Here is a 22436-nt window from a genome sequence, read left to right as displayed (position 1 = left end):
CCTTCACACATGATAGAAATGGTTCCAACCGTGTGTCTAAAAAGCCCTTACGACCTGTAAGAGCATAGCTTCATGTGTAGCCTCTTTACAGAACATAGGTGTGTGTTGAACTAGATAAATACTCCTGAAACAGGCTGAATTTCTAATCTTCTGGCCTCTACTCAGTTTTCTTGATAACCCCAAATATATGTCCCCCTTCCTTCACCAGGACTACATTTACCCTCATGCCAAGGACAGGCAGTTTCTCCACTACTTCTATCGGAAATCCAAAAAACAGCATTTTAATGTGGAACGATACAACAAGCTCAAAGACGACCTAGCAGAGGTATTTAGACACAGTCCTTGAATAATGTGGTATCTTCTGGCTTAAGGATTTCTCAGTAAACTCTCAGCTAACAGAAAATTGACCTCAAGGTTTGCTACTTACATTCAAAACAGTGCATTGCTTATCAGCCAGTTTCAGCTGTTCAGATAACTATACAGTTTGCCATTGACATATAAACTACTCCAGTAAATCATCAGAAAGGGAGACCTTCATTAATTTATTTTAAAACAAGTAAGTCAGTTCATCAGCCTATTTTCTGCATATTCTAATTAATGTTGCATTTTTTAACCATTTTAATAGACTAACTGCGTTGCTTCTGGACACAGTATTTTTGCTGCACTGCTGTGGTAACAGAGTCTATTCCCTTCCTTGGAAGGGAATTGTCTTGCAGAGTTCAGCATTTGACATCATAATCCTATTCCTTAGGTAAAAGGCTTAGTTTTACAGAATATGAGCAACTGGATGGAAAGTGTGTGTACCTAGGAGAAACTTTTTGGCCTTCATGACAAAGTCTAGCAGATCTCTCACTCTTCCATCCCATCTTGCCAGCCCTGTGTTCAATGTCTTGTAAAAGAAAATGGGAACCACCCATAATTTTAGTTTAAACCCCATAATTCAGGGTATAATTTCATGAGCCACATTTGACATAAAGCTAAAGTTTCATGCTTTTTCAGTGGCCTGTGAGTATGAACTTTGTAATTGGGATTTCAAGAAAATAATACTTTGGGGTGTGGGTGAGTGGGTTGACAGCAGGTTTCATGCTTCTCTCTGGAGACTGGCTGAATGACCTCAGCAGCTCTGTAAATGTTCAGCATCCTCCCTTTGATTCGCTTGGTTTCTTGCCTAAGACCAGTGCCTTGTGAGAAGACAAATGTGTGAAAGAGGAGAAAACAGAGGGCTGCAGAAGGATGAACTCTCACTCTTTCAATAATAAACTCTCACTCTTCCTTGCATTGGCAGGCAGAAGAATCCCTGAGGCGTCTGCGCCAACCTCTGCACCTGAGGCTTCCCATCCAGGAAATCAATGACAAGGACTGACTTTATATATATTGGAGTTGCCCTTTCAAAGCTGATATGAACATTTATTTACTCCATTGAAACTGGGCATTTTTGACCACTATAGTTTTGAAAGTTGCAATAAATATCTGTTAAAATGATTTGGTCACTTGATGGTTTTGGTTTGTTTTATTTTTGGGTTTTTTTTCAAAATCTTCAAGATATTTTTCAAATTTCATTAGTAACATGGAGGCTTTCTGACTGCTGGTAAAATGACAGAGATGCTTTAGAGAACAAAGGCTGTCTTTTTAGTACCATGTACTATGAGCAGTAGTTCACAGAACTCTTCTTGCATTGAGTATTAAGGATTCTTTTCCTGCAACTGCTGTTTCCTTTTCCCTAGCTCTTTGCATTGATTCTGTTGGTGTAACACCACTGATGAAGGTTAGACTTGATCTACAGGTAAGCTTTTTTAGTAAATATTGCTGGAAGAACAAGGCATCTCAATATAAAATCATTTATGTTGCATTTTATTGAAAAAAATTAACAAAACATTCAAACATACATGATTTATGTAAAGCTTAAAAGTAGCCATAGTAAGATTTAACATCTGTGATTCAGAACATAGTATATGGGAAGACTCAACTAAAGCAGAGGCAGTAAATCAATTATTTTATCCCCAGGAAAGTGGATTAAGACATTTTGCTCAGTTTGAGTTCTCCATTGTCCCTCAGGGTTAAGCATATGTACCAATAATATAAAAAAAAACACCAAAAAACCAAAGAAAAGAAATATTCACTTCTAGGCAGTATCATAGTCAGTGTCACTGCAATTGCTGATGCAGCAGTAGTAGCAATCCTATGGTGACTATCACTTGTATGTACACAATGACAGAGTATGGCTGATCTTCTCCAGAGCCAAGAGGAGGAAGAGGCTGATCCAACACCAAGGTCTGAAGTATGAAGGTTCGCATATGTTATAATTTGCAGAGCTGCCTAGAGATGTCTAGCAGCTTTAGCTTTAGAGATACGTACAAGGCAAGCTTACCCGAAGTCAAACTAAGGTCTCATTTCACTACTGCTTGCTTTTCTCCTGAGGATTCAAAGCACCAGCAAGCTGTAATTGTGCCCCAAACGTAAATGATGTTCAAGTAAAAAGAAACCCTTTATTAATTAACCCTATTTAATTAACCCTATATTAATGTTACAATTGTACTCAAGGAATTAAATTCCTTTTTAGTGTTGAGAGAAAATAATAAAAAAAGGTCCAAAAAGCTCGGTAAAGCCACAAAAATTGCAAAGTGGATGCTGCTTCCACAAATATGAAAAGATGCCCTACAAACTTATTCCCTACAAAGTGTGCTCTTGGAGCAAGATAAGTTAATCTAATGTGACATTAGAAATGTTTTGGAAATAGTAAAATGTGCCATAGTTAGATGGCAATCAAGCAAAAGAATTTTTAGAAAACAGTAATCTAGATATCAATTTCAATAAAATCGGAGCACCTTCTAAGAGTTTTGGACCAGTCAACTTTTCCCAAATTCCCTGAGCTGTAATACTAGCTTTAAAATTGCTTTAAGGTTTTAGAATCTATTATGTATACAAACTATAATGTTTGATTCCAGTGATTTTTGCAAACATTCTTGTAATTAGTTTCCTGAACTAAGATGGTGTTTTCATTTCTGCAGGAAGTAGTAGTTAATGGTCATCATTAAATAACAATCTACTTAGATTTTGGATGAAAATACAATTTTTTAGTTAACATTGAGGCAAAACAAGGAATCTGTTTTTTTCCTATAGCATTAATGTCTCTGCACACATCCACTTTGCGGTAAGATACTTTCCTGTTAACGACAGTAAGAAGTTCTGTGAACTCCAAGGAAGACCCGTGCTTCCGAAGCGTTTCACACAAGTCTTGAATGTACCAGGAGCCATTTACAGTCTCACGATGAGAATAGTAGCCTAATGTAGAACAGAAACATAAAATAACATCTGAATGTAAGTAGTGATGACTCTTGGAAAAATATTTATGAGAGTCACTGTTAGCTACCATCCGTAAGGGATTACTACTGGGTATAAATCTTAACTTTGCCAATCATGTAATTTCACTGGAAATTGTAGATGGGAAATGGCTTTGAGATCACTTACAGTGCTCAGCTAAGAGGAATGTGATTCAGGGAGTGGTAGCTTACAGGACTGTATCTGCACATTACAAGAGAGCAGATGGGAGTGAGGACAAGAGAGAACAGCCATATAGTGCAGGGAAAGTTATAAGCCACCAGAATCCTACAATCGTGGAATAGAAGGGAATGCTTGCTGTCAGCAGACAGCTCACCAGGAAGATTGATGAGAATGTTTCTGTTTGGCAAATTAACTGTAACCTTGATAGTTTATTTTCACTTTTCCTTTAACACATAAGGTTCTTTCAGACAAGTTGTCACTTATCAGACACGTAAAATGGATGACCTGGAACTGTTCTCATTTTTTTGACAGCAAAATGAAGAATGAATGAAGTTTTAGACACTGGATGTAAAATATTAGAACTTACCTTGTGCTACAGAGTAGCACATGATAAAGTCTGCACCAGCGGGCAGAGTATAGACACCAGCTGCATCCACTTCAGTCTCATTGACAATGGATTCATTGCTACTGTCTGTTGAATCATGAGCAATAACTGGATCATCATGTTTATCACCTCGACATGCCTGTTGATGAGAAGTATTTTTAGGCTTCCACCTTTGCCAAACTTGCCTATGTGATACTTCTGATGTTAACCAGGGGGGACTTTTAGTTAGGTGTTCCACATTACCATGAGTCTGGATCATAAAGACCCATTTTCTTCTCTGTCAGTTAAAATATTGGTGATGAAGTGCATTGAAAGCTCTGAGATGACCTCAGAATCACTAAGACTGGACTTGAAATCACCTAGTCCAACCACCTGGCTCAAGCAAGGTTTGCTCTACAGCAGGAGATCCAGGACAATGTGCAGTCAGCTTTCAACTATCTTCATAGATGGAGACTCCACAATCTGTCTGGGTGACTTCTTCCAGTGTTTGACCACCCTCACAGTAAAAAAGTGTTCTCTTGTGTTGAGATGGAATTTTGTATGTTTTAATTCATTCCAGTTGCCTCTTGTCCTGTCACTTGGGCACCACTGAAAAGAGCCTGTCTCCCTCTTATTTATTCCCTCCCACCAGATGTTTATAACATTGATAAGGTTCCCCTGAGGCATCTCCTCCAAAGCTGAACAGTCCCAGCTCTCTCAGCCTCTCCTCCTATGAGAGATACTCCAGTCTCCTAATCATCTTTGTGGCCTTTTGCAGGACTCACTTCACTAAGTCTGTATTTTTCTTGTACTGGAAAACCCAGAACTGGACACAATACTTCAGATGCAGCCTCACCAGTGCTGAGTAGAGAGAAAGAATTGCCTCCCTGAGACCTGCTGGCAAGCAGGCAGCATTGAATTAATGTTCTGATGCACAGCCATCATTACATGCTGTTACACTTCTGCTCTTAGTTCAGTCTCAAATGTGTTAGATGAGGGAGGGCTTTTTGTGAAAAGTCAGTAAGTGAGCCCAGTATTGTCAGTGATGCAGAAAGGCTACACATGGAGCATAAGGTGAGAACACAGTCAAAAGATAAAAAGTAAGTAAGAAGCATTACTTAAGAACTACCACGAAAAAGAGAAAACACACAAAAAAATCTTCTTTACAGTGATGAAGTTCCATATGGCTGTTTCCTCTCATTTCCAAAGGTAAATGCTATGCCAGTTGTTCTATAAAAGAACTCAGCTGATAAACTAAGTTAATTAGCTTTTTGATGAGTATATGTTATAGATGTTTCCAAGTATTCCTTAAAATTGAAATATGAAAATATTTTTCCATGTTTGGTACCAGGTTAAAAATAATAAAGGAAACCTGAATGACTCCTAATGAAAGATGAATTAATGATGTGCTGATTCTTGCAGCAGCCCTGTGCCTAAGGAAGCTTTCATTTGGAAAAAAAGATAATACTTAGGATTACTCTGTAAACTACTACAATTACAATCTGCTGCAGGCCAGGTTCATGTATGAGTTTGCTAACTATAATCTGGATAAGCCCTGCATGATCCCATGACTTTGCTTTGAACAAGAGGCTTGAACAGAGACCTTCTGAGTGCCTCCCAGCTTGCATTATGCTGTGAACCAAGATGTGAAACAGGAGGTTACACTTATCACAAAAAGTATTTTTGAGACAGTAAATCTTTAAATTGATTCTTTAGAGTCTACAGAGATGCCAGGTATTGGTCATAAACAAAAAACAAACAAAAAAATCACTACCATCACAAAAACCAACTAACCAAGTAGTCCACAAAAAAAGAAAACAACCAAACAGAAAAACAAAACACAAACCCCAGCTTCAGTAAGGATCAGTTAAAGGGACTTGCCTAGAAGGAAGCAATGAAGAGAGAGGTTTGATAGCCTTCTACAGTCTAGTGAGGTGTGAGCAGTAGGAACTGAGCTGAGAACTTCCCCAAATATATGGCACTGCCTTCTCTGCCATTAAATATACACTGACAGTCAATCTGACATGGGCTTGATTTGTGTTTCTCTTCATAAAATTACTTACTAAATGCAGCTATAATCATGATATTAACACTAGTGTACATACAGGTTTCTTAAAAAAAAAAGAAGACTCCTTGTCTGAGATGTCTTTAAGGAAAAATTTCCCTTGTGGAAAGACTGCATCAGGAAAACTGACATCTGTATAGCAGGAAGACACAGGTCCGTGTTAAGTCCACTGAATTCAGAAACAGAAATCTTACCTGAATGATAAATATCTTTGGTTTTCCTACCAGACTCCGGCACTTGTCTCCTCTGAACATGTCTGTGATTGTCTCAATTTTGATTTTGGCATCATATGCATAAATGTGATCACTCTCACCATGACTCAGGAACACACAAACAAAGCAGTCAGCATTACTGTGGTCATCCATAGAGGCTGAAATAGTCAAAATGACTAAACAGTCATCCTGAGGTTTAAAAAACATTGTACATTTGTATCATTTTTAATCCCTAATCAGTGCTTTTCCAAATGAAAGCTATTTTCAGATAGAAGAATACTGCACATTTGAAGGTATGTTGACTCAACATGGCTGAAGGGCCACTAAATGTAAAAAGAAGAATGTTACCAACTTCTCCCAGCAGCAAGTACTTTCTTTCATCTTTTAGTGACTTCCTTAGTTCTTCCACAGAAGTTTCCCTTATACTGCAATAATCTGCAGTCTAACCTTTAAGTCCTTCTAATATTAAAGAACTTCCTTATGCACAAAAACTATTCTAAGTTAGATAAATAGAGAGAATGGAAGAAAAGATATCTGGAAATTCTGCTACAAATAGACATAATCAATGTATAGTCTCCTACCTTCAAAAATTTTCTGCAGCACATCTTCTGCTTTCAGATCATCAAAAACTCTGACTTCAAACCCAAGGTCTGTCAAACTATTATTAAAACACATCAGTGTTAGTACAAATCTTGCTAAAATTATATGTCAGTTGCTTTCCCTCTCAGAGAATGAATATTCATGTTTATGCATTATTTATGAAAAAAAACCCCAAAGTTGATTTTGAACTCAAACCATTGTCAAGTACAGGTCTAATACCTCAAGTTACTTCAAAGAGTTTGCCCAAAGAAAGCTCTCGACTCACTGAAATCATAGCACTTGTGCCAGCAGTTTCTGTGACATAAGGGAATATGCCCTAAAGCTTTTTCATTACAGCTTTCTGTACCAAAGTTGCATAGATGCTTATGTCCACAAAATCTTTTGGTCTCTACTTAAAACACAAGATTTAGGTAACTGCTTATTTGACTATGATTTCTGAAGTTTAGATTTTTTTAAGGATGAGCAGAGAAACCAAGTTTCTTACCTGCGTTTCAGATTGTTTCTGTCTGCCAAAGTCCCACGTCTGTCTGGCAGTTTTAAATGCCAAAAAAAGTGTTCATGATTGAAGATTAATGCAATTCCTCTTCTTTGATGGTTCATTTTGTACTGCACTGCAGGATCATGTGTTTGCCTGTTGCCAAAGATGGAAAACATTCTTGATAAATGAGTCAATGGCTAATTTAATTAACTTCCTGTATTTCCACAAGGTAAGAATTTTTAATTGACTAGAGATTTGGAGGAGCCAATTTCAGAAGACAAGACCTCAAAATGTGTAATATTTTAGGAAGACCCAAAATCGCTAGGTCTTTTTTAAAAGCTTGGGCATGTTGAGCGATTCAGTAACAAGGGTTGGGTGTTTACTGTGGCTCCACCAGATAGATTGAACAGTTTCTCTGCAAGGTATTTGTGTTTTCTCTCGTCAGGAGGCTGTCTCGTTAGTAACACAGTAACGCATACAATGGTGCACTTCAGGCATGGCTCTAATTCTCCATGTTATGTGTTCAGCTAAATATTATTTTAACATAATTGGATAGTACACATGTACTTATTTGGAATTGTAGCTGTCTGCAGTTTGCTTCAAGTTTTTCTAAGTAAATCAAGTGCTTACATCATAAGCAATAGACTATAAACTGGTGATGAGGTGCTAAGAGTAGTGTATCTTGCAAAAGGAGAACAAATGTTTATTGTTTACCCTAAGAAAATGAAAACTATGATAATACAACTGTTCATCTAAGTTTTTAGCAACCAGCCAACAAAATCTGAAGGCTGAAGGACAGAGGTGTTCTAGAGGACAGAATAAATGACCTACCCAGCTTCTAAGTAGAGGACTATATCATAGCAACAAAAGCGTGGAGTACCTGTGTCTTTGGGAGTAGCATTCAGCAATTTTATTGGTTTACGAGCAAAACACATTATAGAAGCATGTAACAGCATGCTCTGGACTTGGTTGTGGACCCACAGTCATGCCAACACTTGGATCCAGAAGGTTGTTTCCAAATGTTGACATGGCTGTATTTTGAGAGACAAAGCAGACCATCTTTCTGCTTCTGAGGACAGTAATTGGTGCAGAAAATGGAAACTAAAACACTTCTGGTGACACCACTGGTAACAGACAAGGACAGAACAGGTGTACAGAATGACAGTCCAGGTCATGCTGACCTAGGAATGACTCTAGTCAGAGCCATTTTTGCCATGTTACTGTTTTTTTCCTGCTATAGAATATTCAGATTTGGTGCAATGAGTGGAAGAAGTTGGCTAGAATATTTGCCTGCAGATGCTACTTAAAGATCACAGTTTTGTCAGCAAAATGCTTCGTTTCACAACAAAGTTATAGTTATAGTTATATAGAAACTATTTCTGTTTCTCCACTTCATTATGAGAAGCTCCTTAATGAAACATCTTTTGGTAATGACTGCATAAGAATTCAGAGAACAGGAATTTTGGATGACTGTTTAAGGTCTGGGGGTTTCAACAGTGTTGGTTGGATAACAAGTATAAGAAGTTGGGTGCTTTATCACATTCTCCCCAGTTTGAGTACTTAACACAATAAAATGCAAAGATTATAAACTTTAGCCTTGTAATTATGAATGGTATTTCACCTGTGCCAGTACCAGAATTTATTCAGATTTTGGCAATTTCTCTTCCGTAGGATTTGGCTAGATGCATGGCTGGTAGGGATTTTGGACAGTTAGGTCCCTGGATCCTGTGAATGACCATTAAAGGATGATTCCCTACATAGTTCTTTCTCTGCTCAGTTGTATTCACTGAATGGGTGAGGCAAATAGAGTTATCAGGCAGGTAGTTTACTGTTTCCAGGGCTAGATGATGTTGCAAGGTGGAATAGGAAAAATCAATGGAATCGCTATCCCATGGTCCCTTTTCTCCTCCTTCTAGACGAATATATTCTTGTGCTACATTCTATTACTTAGTCTGTCCAATTGTTCCTTAGATTGTGATGGTATTTTTGCCACAGTCTCTGCACATTGCCTACCATAAAACGAGTCCACTCCTAATAGTCCCTTCCACATGCCTTCACAATAAGGGTGCTTCTGCATCTGGTGTAGCTAAAACTAGAAACGTGTTCTGTAAGTTGGTGGAGTTCAATTGAATAATTCCATCATGTTCTTAAAAAAATCAGAAAACCCTGCATTCAATGATTTCAATGCCATGGGCCATCTCTGTCCGCCACCAGAACTTTACCTTGTATCGAATGCATCTACTTCTGTGATGTTCTGATTTCCATCTGTTAGAGATCAAAAAGTGATTTAGCTCCAAAATCATTCATTGAACAGAAACAATTTGAACTTATGCATCCAGCCTTAAAGTTTAGCTGTTAATGTGAACCAAAAGCTCCTTTACACATCAGGTAAGTAGGCATGCAGTTAAACAGCTTCATTAGCATTTGTCTGCACCCACAGCTTTTGGAGGCTGTTCTGAAAGTTCTGACTCTCACAGTGTGAATTTTAGATGGTCAAGACGTGCGTATTTTCTATCTGTCTGTGCATCTGTACCTATATAGGCATAATTCAGAGATCATGATTTTATATAATTTACTTGCTGGCTGTATTTTTTAAAAAAGTCTCTAAATAGTTACAATGTTATATTATTTAAAAATACACTACCGTTTCTTTTATTAGCAATGCTGCTTTTATTAGTAATGCTGGTAATACAAAGCTGAGCATTGTCTTCGAGGCTGGATGCAGCACGAGTCACAATAGTAGTGTAACAGTATGTATAGCTAATGCCAGTGGACATAAAGGTAACAATGTGGGAACAGTGGGGAATGTGCACATCTTGGGAGTGTGCAGAACTACAGACCTGCAGATGGTTAGGCCAAAATATTTATTCCTTTCACTTAACCAGTGGGCTATAAAATCACAACTTCTACTGGTGGAGACTAACTAACATATTATGAAAACTATATACTATACTATACCTGTGGTAGATAATATAGGTCTGCTATCCAACTGGACGTGGCCTGCAATTAGAAGAGGAGTCACATACACATATATTTTACAAACTGCTTTGTATACACAACATTACCTTTTCACATCTGTTTTTCACATGTTATTAAAGCCTTTTGCAAAACTAACATAGCTCTGTGTTGATAGAGGAGAAAAGTTCATAAAGACACCAGAATAAACTTGCAGAAATCTGGACTTGGCTTTAGAAGCTTAATGTTGAAGACCACAGCACAAGAAAGCAGGGGGGTGACTCAAAGGACTAAGTGTTACTATTTACATTTAAGCTTCCCACTGACAAATATCGATCAGCTGTGGTGTCTTACAGTTACCACTCCTATCCTGAATGCACAAAAAAAAGCTATTTCTTTTGCTTGAAACATAGCATGGAGGTCAGACTAATGACAGAATTGCTAAAAAATGAGTGTTGATAGAACTGCAACAACACCTGTGCCTGTGTTGATAACAGGAAGGCAGAAATCTTAAAGTGCATCTGTATGTTAAATTTACACTGTATTTTTGCATATGTAACTGAGATATGGTTTATGCTTTTGTCTTAACCTAAGGAGAGGGGGGCAAGGCACTCCCCCAAAAAGAGATCATAAAATGTTATAGTCATCAGACTTTAAGACAGAAAATACTGTAATGTAGACACAGGAGAACAGAATTCCTGGGCCGAAGGAAACCAGGGAAATACGGCTTTCCTGTTATTCAGATTCTGTGTAGTCAGTTCCTAGTCTGTAGCTTTTCAATGCCACTCTCATATTGCAGCTTCATTCAAGTAAACACTACTTGAATTACCATGAGTCATGAAAAGTTTTCTGCTTGTCTTACACAGCCTTGTTCTAAAAGCTGATTGCTCTCAATGGGACTACTTGTCTTAGATCTCTCCTTGCTTCAAAGGAATCAAAAATCAGGTATGCACCCAAGCCCCGCAGTTTTGCTGCCCTCTCTTCCCTGGAACTCCTGTTACACATCGGCGATCTTCCCCCTTCCCTCGCCCTCCGGCGGGACTTTCCCCTCGGCCGGGTGCGCTGGACTTTACGTGCAGACCCATTTCCGTGCACATTTATTTCCTCGTCGGCCGCCGCCGTCTTTGACTCCTCACGTCCCACCTTCCCCGTTCCCTTCCTCCTCCGGACGGAAGGGAGAGAAAGCCCCGCTCCCCACGAGCGCCGGCAGAGCCCTCCCGGCAGCACTGCCACGCCACGGTGCCCGTGGGACCCCTCTCCCCGCAGCCCCTCACAGGCATCCCCATCCCGCTCCTCCTGCGCGCCGCTGGCTCCGGCAGGAGCCCGCACCCACCCGCTGCGCCGCCCCCGCCGCCCACCCACCTGCCGGCCGCTTCGGCCCCGACATGACCGCGGACAAAGGAACTGCTGCTGGAGCGGAGCCGAGCCGAGCCGTGTCCTTCCTTCCCGTGCCGTGCTGGGATCGGCCCGCCCCCCTCCGTACGGGGGCGGGCGTTTGTCGCCCTTGGCTCCGGCCACCGCCTTCGCAAGAAACGGGGGGGGGCGACGGAGGCAGTGTCCGTCGGGCGGGACGCGGCCGGGAGAACCGAAGGGTGCCCTGTAAAAGTGTGCCCTGCGTTACCTGCGCTCCTGTGACGGGCACCTCAGCGGCCGTGCCTGAGTAACTGCACCGCCGTAGGCAAAATCATCGTCCTGAAACTTGGTGAGAAGCTCCTTTATTTACTAAGTTGAGATTTTTCAAAATTGCCCTCAAGGCCCCCTTATGGGGAGCTTTCCTTTCCTGTAAAACTCCTGCTCCTCAAAATGCATTTTCTCTATTCTTGCATCAGCTCTCTTTGACGATTTCAGAACTGTGAGGAGTGTGACAAGATATTGAAGAGAATGCCGAGGTATCTTAACAAGTGCCAATATTCCCAACTGGTTAATTATATGGACTTACTGTTCGCTGGATCAGTTGTGTAAGACACAAGTCTCTAAACCAAAGCCAATGACAAAAAAAAATTTCTTCTGTATAAGAGCTTTACTGTTTTGTACAGTGGAGGGAATCTGAATTTTCTATCCAGCCTATTTCTAGGCAGGGTCTAGGATAAACTCATGTGTGAATACGCACTTAGAGGTTGCTGCTACAAGCACAAAAGCAGGCAGATTTAGAGTGGGATTTTAAGCATTTTTACCCGGTCCATTTGGTCTGGTTTTCTACAGGCTTCTTGTATGGGTAAATCTTTTAGACAAGATGTCTTCCTTTTGGTTGAAGAAGCCATGGGTATTTCTAATTACCATTGCTTATTTTTCCCCTTGTTTGGACTTGTTACCTTCAGTCTGCCAGTAGGCAGCTGAATCAAGATAAAACAGTTACTTAAATTGTCTTTGTGTTTACTTTAGTTAGAACATGATACTATTGTAAGAGTTTCGCATCTTCCACTGTGTAACATTTAGACTCCTATCAAGCAGATTCATTTTTTTTTGTAACTGCTAATCCCAGCTCTCTCAGCTCATGCTAGAGAATCCTGTGTGAAGTAGCAGCTGTAGAACCTTAATCTAGGACTCTGTAAGAGCTTTGTGTTCAGCAGTTTGAACTCGTATCAGCCATGTTCCTCAGTCCAACAGTTTGCTCAGGTCGTAACAAGACAAACTTTTTCTCTGCTTTGTTTTGCTGGAGGCTAAGAGCCGTCAGACACCATGTTCAGATGACTCACCAGTAACTTGACTGCAATGTATGAAGCCTAAGGTAGCGTTTGGCTGGTGTGCTTTATATGCAAGTTTTTTGTTACACATGCCTATACGTGTTTTGAAACAGATGTTTTGAAACACTTTCAGATTGTTGCAGTAGCTCCACCATAAGTGGGTAGTTTTTGGAAAAAGCATTATGGATGGATTAGAACTGCAGTCGGAAAAAGGAAGTTTGATTGTGCTCACCACCCTCCGATGTATGCCCAGCCAGTCCGCAGGCAGTGATCAGTGCCGCTCCCTGGCCAACTGCCCTTCCCACCCCCCCAGTTTTATCATTTAGCATGATTCCACATGGTGTGGGATATCCCTTGGGTCAACTGGAGTCAGCTGTCCTGGCTGTGTCCCCTTCCAACTTCTTGTACACCTCCAGCCTCCTCCCTGGCAGGGCAGTATGAGAAGCTGTGTGTTATCAACAATATTCTCATCCTAAATCCAAAACACACCATTTTATCTGCTACTAGGAAGAAAATTAACTATCCCAGCCAAAACCAGGACAAGCATTACATTTTTTACATATATATATATAAACACATATATATAAATATGTAAGTTAATTCTGGGGGTGATACCCCTAAAATGAAGGCTAGCTGTGGTCTGTAAAACGCATTTTGTATCATTTGCAGGTAAATATAATCTAGGATTTCTGCTACAGGAAAAACTTGCACAAAGGAAAGACTCCCTGGAAAAAGTTAAATGCTTTCTGTGGTTTGCAAACAGAACTATGAAAGTGCTATCCAGCAGGATTAAAGCTCTTTTTAGCGTTATACATGATTTGAAGGAAACTTTGGAATACTTTCATGGTATAGGTGAATACAGAAGGGAACAAAAACCAGCTCTTTCCACCACTGAAAATTTTCTGTATAGTCATGATTTAACCCCAGGCAGCAACTAAGTGCACGTGTACACACACACACACAGGATGGGGAGGGGAATCAGAAAAAGTAAAACTCATGGGTTTAGATAAGAACACTGTAATAATTGAAATAAAGTAAAATAAATAAAAATAATAAAAATGAAAATAATAAAGAGGAACAAAACCCAGGACAGACAAGTGACACACAGTACAGTTGCTTACCACCCACTGATCGATGCCCAGGCAGTTCCCGAGCAGTGATCAGTGCTTCCCAGCTGATTGGGATATAAACTTCCCCCCATTTATATACTGAACATGACAGTCTATGGTATGGAATATCCCTTTGGACAGTGTGGAGCAGCTATTGTGGCCATGCTTCCTCTCTCCCTCTTGTGCACCTCCTCACTGGTAGAGCATTGGAAACTAAAAAGTCCTCGATTTAAGGTAAGCGCTGCTCAGAAACAACTAAATCATCAGTGTGTCATCCACATTATTCTCACACTACATCCAAACACAGCACTGCACCAGATACTAGGAAGAAAATTAATTCTATCCCATCCAAAACCAGGACATGCCTTCATTTATGCATCTAGTTTAAGCTCATCTGTACTGAACTCAACAGCTATTTAGTTGAATTACAGCATTTTTGACTCATTGTGGTACTTTTTTTCATTTTAAACAAGCAATGCCATTACTGTTCCCTGCTTTGGTGTTAAAAGATTTTTAGGGTTACAACCATGGAATTCCAGAGTAATTCAGAGTTGTTTCAATTTTATGGTAGAAAATAAATTTCGTCAAATTTAGAGGAACCACAAGTTCGTTAAGCACAGTTTTGTAAAACTCTATAGTAATACTTCTCTTGCAGTGCTATTTCATATCCCCAAATAAGAAAAGAAACCTTGAAGCATGGCTAAAGAACTTTAGCAGGAACTTTTTTTAATGAGGCACATTCAATGTCATGTACAGTAAGCTCCAGTGACAAACAAACCAAAAATACAACTGGCAAAGAAAAAACATATAAAAGTCCTTCCAGAGGAGAAATGACATTACAGTCCATGAGTCCAGTAAATTTTAGGCATTTAGCATGGTTTCTATTCCCTGTTCACAGATGCAGTATTTTAATTTTCACTCCTCTCCTGTGGATATCTAAAGAAGGGCCGCATGAAAGCAAATCATTATAACAGAGAACCTAATGCAGAAGTTAAGGACTAACACCTGTAGATCAGCAACAAAAGCTGAGTACAGTGAACAAATCCCAAATAATTCAGATATCAGGTGATTTTAACTAGAGAAGTCAGAGAGAGAACAGATGACAGAAGTACAGGCTCAGATGTTGTTCAGCCTCAGAGAGGTCATGGGAACAGATGACAAAAATACAGGCTCAAATATCCATCAGCCTCACAGAGCACATCTTAAATAAAAAGATTTGCTGGGCTTACTGATCTTAAACATGGAAGTTGCTTTTAGTTTTCATCAGAATGTACTAAATGAAAGCAAAGATGAATACAGTAGCCAAGTTGTGCCACAAGACAAATATAAATGAACATGTTGGAACACTATATCCTTTCTGTGCATATAATACACAAAATGTTTTATTTAAAAATAGACATTTGATGAATTTTTAAAAATAACATAAGAAACTACATTTCACCATTTTGTCAAATCAAAAGTATATCCTTAGATTGCAAGCTGTTCATTTTACTGGTCAAGCCTTAAAAGGATCAACATATTCGATCTGAAAAGTGCTGCAGAAGTAAGGTTGATACAGATTCAGGTAGAAATATGTAGTTCAGATGTATACAGGCTTGGGGTATTTTGGTTGCTTTTTTAAGAACAAACCCAGGACAGCATATATCAGAGAGAACTGAATGCAATTGTACCAGAAACACGCAAGTACAGGCTATTTAAGATGTCATATTGATGCACACAAAACACTCCTTCCTGTTGGATCCATCAGATGCATCTAGTAAACCTAAAATGTGACCTATATTAAAAATCATCTGAGAATTCAATATAACTCTTCAGTGCCTCTGATGTCCCCATTATGGAGTTTTCTTAGAAACTTTAAAATGGCACTAGTGTTGCATACTAGTGCTGTAGTTGTACACTATTGCTGTAGTGTTGTACAATAACATGCCCTGAGCACACATACGCCAAAAGAAACTAATTTCAGTTTCCAAGATCCTGGCATAAAATAGAAGAGAAAGAAGACTTGTTTCTTTTTTACATTAATAAGAATATTGTAGTGATTTTCAAATCAGTATATTCACATCAGTGTTTAATATATTACTATCTGAAAATCGTAAAGCTTTGTAACCAAAGACTTGCTTCAGTTCAGCTGAATCTTCATTGTACACCATGAGATCTCAGTATCTTCTTTCAGAGATCTGTCTTATCCTCATAATGACACATACATGCAGCTCTCTGGCTGTCCAGGTATGGTTTACATCCTAAATGTATAACTGCATCAAACAACAGCTGAACAGTTGATTCACAAGCTGCAAGCAAAGAAGAATTCAGTTAAAAGTATGCTTTGAATGGAATATGAAACTAACAGAAATAACTCTGGCAAAGTGAGAATGACTCTAAGAAAGAAGCAGCCCTCTCTGGGCATGGCAAACAGATTGTTAAATGAAAGACTGAACCAATACAGAACCATTTAAGTTTTGAATTAAGATTTTTCACATGCCAAACAAAACGAACAAGAAAATTCATTGCATATGGAATGTTACCTGTGTTAGAATACTGAGTCTTGGGAAGATGAAAGAACTGGTTTACCCCCTCACTCTTTGCATCCCAGTTTATGCAGAGGTTGCTATCTTTAACATCAGCTCAACAGAACTGAACAAATATTCACCAGTTCTGACACTAAAGACTAATGTGATGACTTATTTGCAGTTAAATGAATTTGAGCAGTTCAAACACAGGCTTGTTCTAAAGTCTTACTGCTCTCAGTGGGACTACATACTGTGAAAGTGACAATGTCTAAGTTAAAAAGTAGTTATGTCATATATCCATCAGATGCAGGCCAACAACCAGAAGGAGTATCATGTCGCCTGTTACTAAGAAACCTAACATTTATTCACTAAGGGACAGCATTAACTACATCCACTATGACAGTGTATTATTCTAAAATCTTATTTCATAAAAGGAAATTATTCCACACTTTCATACAGTTTACTAGCAATCATACGTAGTAGATGTTTAGAAATCACCCAGCACAACAGTCAGTATTCATCTATGTTACAGTAAATGCAAGAATTATACATGCATTTGGATCAAGTTGTATGCCCATATTTTTAATTCTAAATGGGAAGCATTTTTTTCCCCCTAAAGTTAAAACTAACCTTAACTAGTTTTAACCCAGATCATTTTCCTATGCTGTGTCCTTGCTGTGCTGTACAAGTGTCTGGGCTGCATGGCAGAGGGACAGAACAAGGCATCTTTCAGTAACAGCATCAACTTATGAAAATGTGGCCTTATTGCGCAGCACAAAGATTCTTTGCCAAATTAGGCTCAGTTAAGCCTGAAAAAAAAAAGAAAGGGTTTTTCACACTTACCCTGGACACTCTCTGAGATTCCAAGTGTTTTCTGCACATTTCTGCAAATTTTTGAGAGGCAGGACTGAAACTGCTCATCACAATCATTTTTTTTATTGCCACAAGTGTCATAGCATCTGTCATGTTGATTGCAGCACTTTGTCATTGAAGGGATACCAATGTCAAACTGTGAAGAAAATACACACACACACATACTCCATTGGTATTCCAGTTAAGAAAGATACAGCCTATGAATGGACTGTAACAGTTAGGAATTACAAACTAATGTGACCAATCCAGCTGTCATTCACTTATCTATTTTGCTGTTACCTCTAGTAAGGTGTGGTGGTTTGACCCCAGTCAGCAGCCAAGCACCCAGAGAGATGCTTGCTCACCCCCTGCCCCACCTCGTGGAATGGAAGGGAGAATAGGAAGAGCAAAAGCATGAAAACGTTTCGGTTGAGATAAAGGCACTCTAATAGATGAATAAAAGAAGAAAAAGATGTCCCAAAATAAGCAGTGCAAAAGCAATAATTCACCACATCTCACAAGCAGAGAGGATGCCAAGCCAGTCTGTGAGCAACAGCCTCCACTGAAGTCATACATAGGCTTTACCACCATCCCCTCCCCACCTTCTCTCACTACTCCAGTTTTTATTGCTGAGCACCACTATGTAGTATGGAATATCCCTCTGTTCAATTTGTGTCAGCTGTCCCAGCTGTGTCCCCTCCCAACCTCTTCCCCAGCCCCAGCCTATGCTCTGGGGTGGTGGATGAGCTGAGTGGGGTAGAAAAGAGAAAGTCCCAAAGCTGTGCAATCACTGTTCAGCAACAGCCAAAACCATCAACACTGTTTTAGCCCAAAATTCCAAACACAGTGCCATGCAGCCTGCTATGAAGAAAGTTAACTCCATCCCACCCAGACATGGTACTCAAGGGTTATGGTTTAACTCCAGCCAGCAACTAAATACCATGCTGCCGCTTGATCGCTCTTCCTGCCTCTCCCACACTGCCCCCAGTAAGATGGGGAGGAGAATCAGAAAAAAACCCCTCAGAGGTTGAGATAAGGACAGTTTAATAATTGAAACAAAGTAAAATATAGTCATAATAATAATAATGAGGAGGAGGAAAAGGAGAAAGAGAAACAAAACCCAAGACAGACAGGTGATGCACCATACAGTTGCTCACCACTCACTGACCGATGCCCAGCCTGTCCCCAAGCAGCAATCAGCCCCTCCTGGCCAACTTCCCCCAGTTTATATACAGAGCATCATGTTCTATGGTGTGAAATATCCCCTTGGCCAGTTCAGGTCAGGTGTCCTGGCTGTGCTCCCTCCCAGCTTTTTGTGCACCTCCTCACTGCCAGAGAATGGCAAACTGGAAAGTCCTTGGCTTAGGGTAAGAACTACTGAGCAACAGCCAAAAACATCAGTGTTTTATCAACACTATTCTCATACTGAACCTGCAACCCAACACTACATCAGCTATGAAGAAGAAAATTAGCTCTATCTCAGCCAAAAGCAGGAGAATAAGCTAATTCATATTTTCTTTCTAGCATTAAGGAAAAAGGATTAGTGTCAGTACGGACAGCGAGTGTCAGAGCCAAACCCTTGACTCTCACAGTTGTGGTTATTCAACGCTTTCAGGACTTCGTGAACAAAACACTAAACTAAACATCAAAACCTGAAAAATTAATCATTAATGTTACATTTTATGCTTATAATATTTGAAAATGTTTACGCTATGTTCATTTACAATACTAACATTTTCCATCTGTTGTTACCAGAGTATGTGTTGGAGCTGATAAGAGTAGGGACACTGTATATGGATGCTGTCTCATACTTGGAGTGGGGGAGGGAAAAAAATCATCTACATTGAGGAAAGTTGATGTATAAAAGACAAGTCCAAAAATGGAAGTACCTACCTGAACTCCAAATAGAGGGGATCCACAGCCATTTGGTGGTGATGGTTTATATCCATAGCGAGGAACGGGCCTTGATCCTGAAAAAGGTAATTTATCATGCCTCAAATAGACTTTTTGCATCTAATTTTTGTACTGTTAAAACTCACCACAGGCATCTGTAGGGCTTAAGACAGTATCACTCATATTTTTAACTTAAACATATACTTAGGCAGCTGCATATCAACAATCCTTTCCAAATTACAACTTTGGGGTAGTAGGTGATTTTTTTAAAAAAGGGGGACAAGTCACCTGAGCAAGTGTCAATGTTAGCTTCAAAAGTTAAAAAAAGAGGAAGAGCTTAAGTTACTAAAATTGCTGTGTCAGTTAAGTATGCAATATGTAGGATTATATTTAAGAACAGAGTACTTAATTGCAAGTTCATTCATACTTCTATGCTTTATATGCAATCAACAGTAGTGCTGATTTTTTTAGCTTAACCTTTAAAATTAACTGGAACAAAACATTTTTATTTCTACAGCTGTAATCTTAATACAATTTAAATTAGTAGAGACTGCTAAAGTCCCAGCTCCCTGAATACTCATTAGTACAGCACGCCAAGGAATTCTGCATCGCAAGTTAAGGAAAACTGTTAATTTGAAAAATGACCCTCCAACTTGTTTTGGTATTGGAAACAAACTGAGGCCACAATTAAAAGTGATGGAGAAGAAAAAACACATTTGAAAGGTGCATATTCTAGTACAGCAAGGAAATGTCACAGTGTCCTGGCCACTCTTCTGGAGCCAGCCAGGGTGCCACCACCAAACTCATTTCCTGATTTAACAAATCCAACATAGTAAAATGGGGGTGAGCAATTCCATGGATACAGGTTACGGTGAGCCTCCCGTTTCGAGAGCACCAGTGAAAAGCTTGGCAAGAAACCCCCGTTCTGGAGCACTGCCCACCTGGCACTTGGGATGGGATGGCTGGGGAGCCACTTTCAGGCAGTTTATCACAGAATCACAGAGGTCAGGTTGGAAGGGACCACAGTGGGTGATCTGGTCCAACCTCTCTGCTCAAGCAGAGAGTGTAATATCCTAATAACAATAATCTATCAGGTCATGCCAACTTGAGCTGCCTCAATTAGATTTTAGGTAAATTAGGCAGCTAAAACGCAGGGAAGAAGCACAGGTGTCCTCTGCTGGTAGCAGCAAGATTTACAAACAGCAGGATGCATTCCTTCCGCCGGCAAACGTGGCTGCCATTAAAAGCTGTTATTTAAACATGACTCTGAAACAACACATTCCACAGCTCAGAGTTAGGCTTTTCTGTTCCAAACTGAAATGCTCAGGAGTGTTCGTAAATAACTCTTGGAGGGAGCAATTCTTTCCACTCCGGGGTTTTTTTTACTCTGCACATCACCTACATATTTGACAGTTTGCCAAACGCAAACGTCGCTATTTAAAAGTCACACGGAGAGCGCTGCTTACGTGTATATATGTTTATATATATGTTAAACATGTATTTAAACATATACACAAGCGTAAGGACTTGTTTGCTGAGGCTGACAGATATATTTATATATACAGACACCGGTAAGAACTTGTTGGCGAGGCTTCCCCTGGGAGCGGCGCTCGGGGCCGGCGGGAGCGCTGCCGCCCCCTCCCCGCAGCCCCGGCCGCTCCGACTGGGGACAAGGGTCGCCGGCGGGGTCTCAGGGGTCTCTCTGTCTCTCCCCCTTCCCGTCCGCTCACCGTCGCTGCACTTGTACTGGCAGAGCCCATCCTCGCCGCCCAGCAGGTCGAGGGCCGCGTTGAGGTACACGTCGATCTTGTGCACTCCGTTGCGGATGGTCTTCAGCGTCATCCTCCAGTCGGGGGTCTGCGGCGCCTCCTGGCCCCGCGCCGGCCGCAGGGCACAGCCCGCCACCAGCAGAAGCAGCAGGAGCGGCGGCCCCGGCAGCAGCAGGGCGCGGGCCATGCCCAGCCGCGCCCCGCCGCCCGCCCGCTAAGGCGCCTCAGCCGCCTGCCCGGCCCGACCCCGCGCCACCGCCGCCATCGCCGCCACCGCCGCCACCGTCCCACAGGCACCGCCCGCGGGGCGGGCCTTCCCTCATCCGCCCTCCCACTGCAGGAGGAGGCAGCGGCCGAGCGCCTGCCACGCGGGAGTGTCGGATGCTTCGTGGGGGTAGGTCAGGGTGTCCTCTGTGCAGTGCGGGGAGCTTTTCCAAAGCTGTCCAGGGGCAGGCGGCTGGCTGCGCTTGTATGGTACCGTGGCGCTGGCTGAGCAGGGCCCTGGGAGGTACCCGTGCGATCCGGCAGTACGGAACCGCGGGAGTCTGCTGGGTTAGGAAAACCTTTATTTGATGCCTGTGTTAGAGGACTTGGCTTTGCTCAATGTGAAAGAGACAACAAGAGCCGTCCAGAGAAGGGCAACGAAGCTGGTGAAGGGACTGGAGCACTAGTCTTACGAGGAGCAGCTGAGGGAGCTGGGGGTGTTTAGCCTGGAGAAAAGGTGGAGAAGAAGAGGCTCAAGGGTGACGTTATCGCTCTCCCAACTACCTGAAAGGAGGTTGTAGCCAGGTGGGGATCGGACTCTTCTCCCAGACAGCCAGTGGCAGGACAAGAGGAAATGTTCTCACGCTGCACCAGGGGAGGTTTATGTTGGACATAGGGAGAATTTCTTCACTGAAAGGGTGATCAGACACCAGCACCTCGGGTGAGTGCCCCTGCACCGAGGTAGTGGAGTCACTGCCCCTGGAGGCGTTTAAGGATAGACTGGACATATTAGTGCTATGGCCTAGTTGACAAAGGTGGTGTTCGGTCATAGGTTGGACTCAATGATCTCAGAGGTCTTTTCCAACCTGGTTGATTCTGTGATTCTGTGAAAGGCTGATTTTCGAGCCAGCCTTTATGACCCTGCATGCGTAGGGTCGAAGGGAAGGTTTTGTGCCAGCTGTGTTGGGGCTTGGAGCAAACACTGCGTCTGGCAGCAGCATGCCCAGACCCACATACTGCTGTCCCTCTGTGTACTCACGGGGAGAACTTGGATTAGAGCAATTAGAAAAACATGACCCTTTGGGAAGAAAAAAAAAGAAAAAGAAAAAAGGCTTTAAAGACTATGTGCTTGAAGTGTTAAAATTTTAACCTAAGTTTATGATAATGTTCAATGTGAAGGAAACTGATCTGGTGACATTTCCACATGCAGGTGATTCAGTTTCTGGTAACATCATCATCAAGA

General features: G+C 41.1%; 3 protein-coding genes and 1 long non-coding RNA gene across 7 annotated transcripts in view; 2 read left to right on the top strand and 2 right to left on the bottom strand.

Moving 5' to 3' along the window:
• The window catches only part of MCUB (mitochondrial calcium uniporter dominant negative beta subunit), a 50224-nt gene extending 48745 nt beyond the window's left edge, over positions 1 to 1479 (top strand). For all 4 annotated transcript variants that reach the window (XM_027677052.1, XM_027677051.1, XM_027677050.1 and 1 more), the window contains 2 exons: positions 209 to 325; positions 1286 to 1479. In XM_027677052.1, the coding sequence (XP_027532853.1) occupies positions 209 to 325; positions 1286 to 1363 (195 nt within the window). In that variant the 3' untranslated portion in view covers positions 1364 to 1479. The remainder of the gene's footprint in view (positions 1 to 208; positions 326 to 1285) is intronic.
• A 356-nt stretch (positions 1480 to 1835) lies between these two features.
• CASP6 (caspase 6) lies at positions 1836 to 11655 on the bottom strand. Its single transcript, XM_027677041.1, has 8 exons — positions 11538 to 11655; positions 10179 to 10220; positions 9443 to 9485; positions 7227 to 7373; positions 6724 to 6800; positions 6125 to 6300; positions 3869 to 4025; positions 1836 to 3282 (listed from the first exon to the last, which is right to left on the bottom strand). The coding sequence occupies exons 1-8, from the start codon at positions 11560 to 11562 to the stop codon at positions 3044 to 3046; spliced, it is 906 nt and encodes a 301-aa protein (XP_027532842.1). The 5' UTR covers positions 11563 to 11655; the 3' UTR covers positions 1836 to 3043.
• A 110-nt stretch (positions 11656 to 11765) lies between these two features.
• On the top strand, positions 11766 to 13387 carry LOC113964598. Its single transcript, XR_003533227.1, has 3 exons — positions 11766 to 11877; positions 12835 to 12903; positions 13006 to 13387. It is a non-coding gene; the product is annotated as an uncharacterized LOC113964598 (long non-coding RNA).
• A 1282-nt stretch (positions 13388 to 14669) lies between these two features.
• On the bottom strand, positions 14670 to 21259 carry PLA2G12A (phospholipase A2 group XIIA). The gene is made up of 4 exons (XM_027677047.1): positions 20951 to 21259; positions 19221 to 19297; positions 17319 to 17484; positions 14670 to 16256 (listed from the first exon to the last, which is right to left on the bottom strand). Exons 1-4 carry the CDS (start codon positions 21174 to 21176, stop codon positions 16138 to 16140), a joined length of 588 nt encoding a protein of 195 aa, XP_027532848.1. The 5' UTR covers positions 21177 to 21259; the 3' UTR covers positions 14670 to 16137.
• Between the last annotated feature and the right edge of the window lie 1177 nt (positions 21260 to 22436).

This window comes from Neopelma chrysocephalum, unplaced genomic scaffold (genome assembly GCF_003984885.1).
Source record: "Neopelma chrysocephalum unplaced genomic scaffold, ASM398488v2 Primary Assembly neopelma1_42b, whole genome shotgun sequence".
NCBI lineage: Eukaryota > Metazoa > Chordata > Aves > Passeriformes > Pipridae > Neopelma > Neopelma chrysocephalum.
The sequence above is the reverse complement of the archived record's forward strand: the minus strand, read 5'-3'. Positions and strand labels throughout refer to the sequence as shown.

Bases quoted from the DNA above. Each gene is read 5' to 3' on its own strand.
- PLA2G12A (XM_027677047.1), bottom strand. From the start codon at position 21,176: ATGGCCCGCGCCCTGCTGCTGCCGGGGCCGCCGCTCCTGCTGCTTCTG. The intron at 19,298-20,950 runs GTGAGCGGACGG...TACCTTTTTCAG, and splicing joins CCAGTACAAGTGCAGCGACG to GATCAAGGCCCGTTCCTCGC. The intron at 17,485-19,220 runs GTAGGTACTTCC...TTTTCTTCACAG, and splicing joins CCCCTCTATTTGGAGTTCAG to TTTGACATTGGTATCCCTTC.
- CASP6 (XM_027677041.1), bottom strand. From the start codon at position 11,562: ATGTCGGGGCCGAAGCGGCCGGCAG. The intron at 10,221-11,537 runs GTGGGTGGGCGG...TTCTAATTGCAG, and splicing joins GGGGCCGAAGCGGCCGGCAG to GCCACGTCCAGTTGGATAGC. The intron at 7,374-9,442 runs GTAAAGTTCTGG...CTTTGGCAACAG, and splicing joins GTAGATGCATTCGATACAAG to GCAAACACATGATCCTGCAG.